At 34.3% G+C, this 6656-nt stretch overlaps 1 protein-coding gene across 1 annotated transcript; it reads left to right on the top strand.

The window, feature by feature from the left end:
- The first annotated feature begins 2326 nt into the window (after nt 1-2326).
- Nucleotides 2327-5180, top strand: LOC113765482 (biotin synthase, mitochondrial-like). Its single transcript, XM_027309682.1, has 3 exons — nt 2327-2554; nt 3852-3991; nt 4666-5180. The coding sequence occupies exons 1-3, from the start codon at nt 2353-2355 to the stop codon at nt 4972-4974; spliced, it is 651 nt and encodes a 216-aa protein (XP_027165483.1). The 5' UTR covers nt 2327-2352; the 3' UTR covers nt 4975-5180.
- Nucleotides 5181-6656: the final 1476 nt, after the last annotated feature.

The following is a 6656-nucleotide window of genomic DNA, read 5'->3' as shown; positions in this document are numbered from 1 at the left end:
ATTAGCAATTATGTAAAATGCATATCTCATCCCTCATTTTTCCAAGTTTTCTCTAAGCAATTCAATGAGAGATTTTGGATGGAATTTGCTGGGGGAAAAACAAATTATGCATAATCATACTTAACCTGCTTGTAATTATAGTTGAGTTGGAATTTGGCCCCTGAGATTGAGTATCTGTTTGTTCCCGAGAATATGGATCAAACCACTAAGAAAAATGGTGAAAAATGTTATATGCTCTTTATTATTTTGTGCATGGACTAATTTCCTTTCTTTTTCTACTTCGTTTTCATTTTTCTTCTCAATTTTGTCATATCAGAACTGCCTCTCCTCTCCTAGTATTCTTGGCATACGGGGGGATTGGGATTGATAAAGCTATCCATTTTTTCTAATGATAATTTTGATCACATGATTTGATAATAGCACACTAAGTCATACTTGAAAGTACAGGTTCACAAATATGTTTGTATGGAAATAACTGATACTAATACTAGAAAATGCCCTTATTTTTTTTCCATTTTGGTAAATCTGATTTATTCACTAAGATTCTTCTTCAATGACTTGAAAAGAAAGAAAAGAAAACTAGTGCTTTCTGTAAGTTCTGTGTATGGTTTATCTTTTTTCCCCCGTTTCTTCTCCTGCTGTGGACAGTTACTAATAAAACAAGTGGAAAAACACCACTTTTAGTTTAAAGCACATTTAATCAAGTAATTATTTTATTTGCATACACTATATTGAATTAATTCTTTAAAATGAAAATAACAAATTCAATTTTATTATAACTAAATTGGCATAAAAAATATTTGAAGCAAACTAAAGTTTATGATGATTAAAGTAACATTACAGATCAAAGATATAGATGGGCAAATTAGTTGATAAAAGAAAGACTTTCTGGCATGTTCTTGAAGGCAAAATTAAGCAGGATAGTTGAGTGTTACTCTTAGCGGGTAAACTGGTGATAAAGTAATTTTAAGTAGGGCAAAGTGCAAATGTCCTCTGATTAAAGGGAGGGAGTGTAATTAGCCTATATTTGCAGTGATAAATGATTTAGGCTTTGTAGTGTAATAAAACCTATTCAAAAGATTTTGGAGTAAAAGGTTATCTCCCCACCCAATATGCATCAAATGTACATTTTCACTAAAACATGGCTTCAGATATCAAAGAAGTCTGTAAAAATTCTTATTCTGTTTCTGATTATGATTCAGTTGTAGTTTTGAATCACATTGAAGCGTATCACTCTTTTTCTCAATTTTGTGATTTATATCATGCTTTGCCAGTAGATTATTATAAAGAGTTTATATACAAGATTTGTTCAGTCTGTCGCGTAGTCTGCATCTTAGCCTGTAAACATTAAAAGGAAGTCTTTAAATTCTATTCAGTTTGGTGGCATTTGGACAATTACATTACTGAAAGCAATCTTGGGAAACATATCTGCAGTGTAAGTTCTAAGTCAATGCAAATTCGTAATTCTAATGTATGCTACAAAAAAAAAAAAAAAAACTTTCTTCTGAAATAAAGTATAAGTTTGTTTTCAATTTGAGGCTGTATCCTTCGTATGTGGAGCAACTAGTAAGCGAGCGTGCTGAATCATCCAAGTTTCTTTACATGGGCTATGCTTCACTTGAAAAAGAAAATAAAAAAAAAGAGCAACAATTATGCAATTAATGAATAGTATATCATATGAAGATGTAATTAAATCAAATAAATTCAGTTGAACATTAATGTCTGGAATAAAGATTTAATTAGCTTAGATTATCCTACTAGGTTTTTCAAGTGTCAAGAAAAGTCGGAGCTTGCAAAATGGGAAAAGGCTTGAAAAGAGAAAAAAAGAAAAAAAAATTGATTAAATAGTGCCATTCCAAGATTTGATTATACTGTGATTACCTTATTTTTTTACACGAAAATAAAAGGAAAAAAATCTCCTTTTGAGTTGGTATGTTTGGACATCAGTTGCCTATGTAAAAATACATGTTCAGGTAATCTTGCACATGCTGATGGGCACACTCACCAAAAAACTATATCTATATGCCAATATATTTGTTGTAATACCCTAAGGCAGCCCTGTGGGAATGTCAAATGTTGTGCCTATTAAAAGGTAATTTCTTCATGCATTAATATTTCAAAAAATGAAGGTTTAACAAAACCATGACATACCACAAGAAATGTGGTAATAATTTTGCTACTGACTTTCAGTTGTGAAAAACTGGATGAGTATCACCTTTGATTCTTTAGATGTCTCATAGGAGATGTATCATGTTCCTTCCTGTCTCATCTAGATTGTGGCCTTATGAACTGTCTTTACTGTCATGTATCTGTATATGTTTAGAAGTCTAATTGCTTTCCATGTAAAGGAATATGGGAATGGAGGTCTGCTGCACTCTAGGTATGCTGGAGAAGCAGCAAGCTTTAGAGCTCAAAAGGGCAGGTCTTACTGCTTACAACCATAATCTTGACACATCAAGGGAATATTACCCCAATATTATAACCACGAGGACATATGATGAACGCCTGGAAACCCTGAAATATGTCCGCGAAGCAGGAATAAATGTCTGTTCAGGTACTTCCATCCACCATGGTGATTGGTTTTCTTAAAATACCAGAGCTCTCTCTCTCTCTCTCTCTTTCTCTCTCTCTCTATCTCTATATCTATTTTTTGTGTCTGACAAAACATAGAAACAACCATTGCTCTTTTTTCAGAAAACCACTAGTTAATTGCTGCATGCTGCATTTGGGAGGATCTAATGAGTTGTTTGCTATGCTATTTGAGGACTCAACTTGCAGAAATATGTGAAAACTAGTTACTTAAATGTTTCAACCTTCCACAGTAATTAAATCACTCAGAAACAGGGATGAATCCATTTTATCATTGCCTTGGAAGGATGAGGTGGTAATGTGACAAATTCAGATTGTTATGTGATATTTATAGTCATGTTTATAGTCATCATATTTATAGTCATGTGGTATAAGGCCATCCACAATAAAGATTGTCCATCGAGAACATGCTGGACTTTCTGATAATTGTTGATCACCAGGAATAGTGACAGAATTTGGTTACCATCGAATTTAAAGTGTTGTCTCGAGTTGTTGAATGGACTTCTGATGTAGGATCTCCTATCATGCTTATTAAAAAGAATTTGAGATTTGCATTGTCTCAATGGGATTTTTTAATAACTCTAGGTTTTGTAGATTACTATTTTTTCCTTCTTTTTCCCATAATTGTTCATCAAATCATCTTTCTAAGATTTTAAACCTGTTATTAGTGCTTCTAAACAACAGGAGTATGAATTGTACCTATCATATGGTCTTTGAGAATCACCACCTGTGAATGGTTTTGTCATGCATTTGTCAGTTGCAATAAGTGGGATGAAGTTCTCCAGAGATTAGTTATGTAGAGATGTAGTAAAATAATTTTCATATGATTTAATACTAAAGGTAGATTCGGATTATAGACACAGTAAATTTTGAAAGCTACATAGGTGATAGACAACATTCAGATATTTGAGAAGTTCACAATTTGCACTTGTGCTAAACAAATCTGACATCAATTAAGATATTGTCATTAGAAACAACTGTGAAATTCTCTCTATGGATTTAATCCATTTGTACTGCTGACACACTAGAAAAACTATAATTTCTCTTAATGCTTGTTGCCTTTCAGAGTGTATCAATCTTGGACCTATATGCTAAACAGCTAGCTGCATTTTCTGATATATAAATTACACAGCCGTTTACATGGACAAAAGCTTACTGAGTCAACATATACAATGTTCTTGTTCCTAGTCTGTTAGAAACTGGACTTTGGCATGATGCAAAATTTTAAGATTATTTCTAAGCCCCTCAATTTCTGTCAATAGGAGGAATAATAGGACTTGGAGAAGCAGAGGAGGACCGAGTGGGTTTGTTACATACACTAGCTACTCTTCCTACTCACCCGGAGAGTGTTCCCATCAATGCACTTCTTGCAGTAAAGGGGACACCACTCCAGGATCAAAAGGTACTCCGTACTCCATAGGCTTTGAAGTTGTTGAAGCTGTGCCAGAGTAGAGACGTTCATCGTGCTATGTTTCTTGCATTTGTCATCTTTTATATCCAAGCTACATTATATATGGTTGCTTATGTGGCTTCACTTCTCACCTACAGTGGTGATTTACCTCTAACAAATATTGACTTCACCTAGGATATTGTTATCTGGCATAATACGTACTATATAAAACATAAAGGAGGAAGTATGATGGCTAAGCTGTAAACATGTGAGCATCTCTGAGCATGGTTAATAAAGACAAGAAAGTTGCACTACCTGTCATGGAAATTACAGGAAATATTAATTTATGCATTTGAAAGTCATTCTTGAGCATTTCCCAGAATCTTCATATGGTTGACAAAATTTATATTAGTGGCACAATGGTTGCCAAACACATTATTCCAAATATTATGCTGGTTGACTAGACTAGGTACCTCCGTGCTGTCTTGCTGTTAAAATTCTAGAAACCAGTGATTGCTTCAGATAATTGTAAAGCATGTTATTGATGCATGCATTCAACTTTCATTCATGTTGTATAAGCAACAGTTTTGTTTAGCACTTGATCGAGCACATTATCTTCCATGAAACTCTTGCCACAAAATTTGGAGATCTGGTTTAACTTTTGTTTTATGTCTCTCTTAAATCAGCCTGTTGAAATATGGGAGATGATTCGGATGATTGCAACTGCTCGTATAATAATGCCAAAAGCAATGGTCAGGCTTTCAGCTGGCAGAGTTCGGTTTTCTATTCCAGAGCAGGCTCTATGTTTTCTTGCTGGTGCAAATTCCATTTTTACCGGCGAGAAATTGTTAACAACACCAAATAATGATTATGATGCTGATCAATATATGTTTAAGCTGCTTGGACTAATTCCAAAAGCTCCAGACTCGTCCGAGCTTGCATTGAAGGATGTTGAAGCCGAGGATATCGAAGAAGTAATTTCTTCTTCAGGTTAAGATTTGCTAGATCAAACAGGGAGTTTAAAATTAAAAAACTAGTTTAGTTGTCGCAGCTTCTGTCTTGAACCTAGAGATGAAACTTGATCTTTTTCAACCCGGGAATTCAATCTTGTATTTCCCTTAACAAGGAGAAAAAAGGTTGAACATCAATGCTCTGTTTGGATTAGCATTTTTTTTTAAATAACTGTTTTGTTTTTAAAGTCTATAGTAACAACTCCAAAAGCAATTCCAAAAACGCATACCCTCAAGCCCCTAGACCGCCAGATGTCCACTTACATGGCTGCAGATCACCCCATCAGGGCTCACTCTATCGACGCTGCCTCTTTCCTTGACGCCGTTGACGAATTAGCCGCCATTACTCATGAATGGGCTCCCATGGGTCACGATAAGTCCTCCTCCTCCCGCCTTGACCGGTCTGATGAATTGCTCCAGCAAGCTATGTTTCGGCTTGAGGATGAGTTTAAAATCCTAATGGAAACAGGGGACTGAGTCGTTTGATGTGACTCGGCTCCGGGACGGTAAGTGAGGAAACCCCAACTACTCATTTGACTCCGACGAAGAAGAATTTGACGGTGGAGGGAGTGAAATCCCAGTTGCCCATCCGCTATAAAAATTTTGAATTCTAAAGATACAAATTAAAATTTTGAATTCTTAAAATACCCTAAAAATATTCTCAAAAATAACTTCCAAAAACACTCTCAAAACACTTAATCACTTATAGTAAAAGATTTTTATATACATGCTACAGTAAAATATTTGAAAAATACTCCCCAAAAACACCTCTAATCAGGTAATTCATTGTCCCCTATTTTGTTTTCAACTTTATTTGGATGTGTTATTAAAGTTGGGTCACTAAATTTCATGAATTAGTACGAATAGACTTTTAAAGTGTAAAAGACATCACATTCTATATTGTCCGCTTATAACATTTACTGAAAAAAAACAATGTAATATCCCAATAAAGAGTCTGCAGCAGATTAACAATTTCAATATAAAAACCTTTGTTTGCTTAGAGAAATGGTTCAAGGTTTTACTTTCTTACAAATGGTTGCCTAAAGTTTAAAGGGCCAAGGGATTGTTGTATTTTGACAAGGAAAATTATCCATTTAGTCCTTCAACTTTTTCCTTAAACCAATTCCATCCTCAATCTTTTATTTGGATTTATAAGTTCCTTAAACTTAGGGGCCAACTGCATCCTTTTAAAGCGATGCCGCCATTTAGATCTTTCCGACAAAAAAAATCAACAACTATAACTGGGTCTTCTTCAATCAAGGGCAGCCCCCTCCTTTACCAATTACCACCACCATTCTTCTTTTTGCCACACACTTCAACCCCCTCCTTAATCACTACCACACCCATTTTTGCCATGGCTTTAAAAAACTTGGCCCCATAGGATAATTAGTGGCAACATCAAAAGATTACATTTCCTCCTATTAAAAAAAAGAAAGTTATAAAATATGTCCTTTATAAATCAAAATTTTTGGCCCCACAGAAACTTTATATAACAAATTTTTAATGCACACTTGATGAGTACGCTACTGCTCAAAATATATTTATAAAAACTATTTTGATAAAAATAAGCAAAATAAAAAAGAAGCCAGATTTTATGAAGAGCACAATACCAAAAATTTTAAATAATTTAGGATAATAAAATTGATTATATTTAATGACTGAAGAAG

This window comes from Coffea eugenioides, chromosome 3 (genome assembly GCF_003713205.1).
Source record: "Coffea eugenioides isolate CCC68of chromosome 3, Ceug_1.0, whole genome shotgun sequence".
In the NCBI taxonomy this organism is placed as follows: Eukaryota; Viridiplantae; Streptophyta; class Magnoliopsida; order Gentianales; family Rubiaceae; genus Coffea; species Coffea eugenioides.
This window is presented reverse-complemented; position numbering and strand designations above follow the sequence as displayed.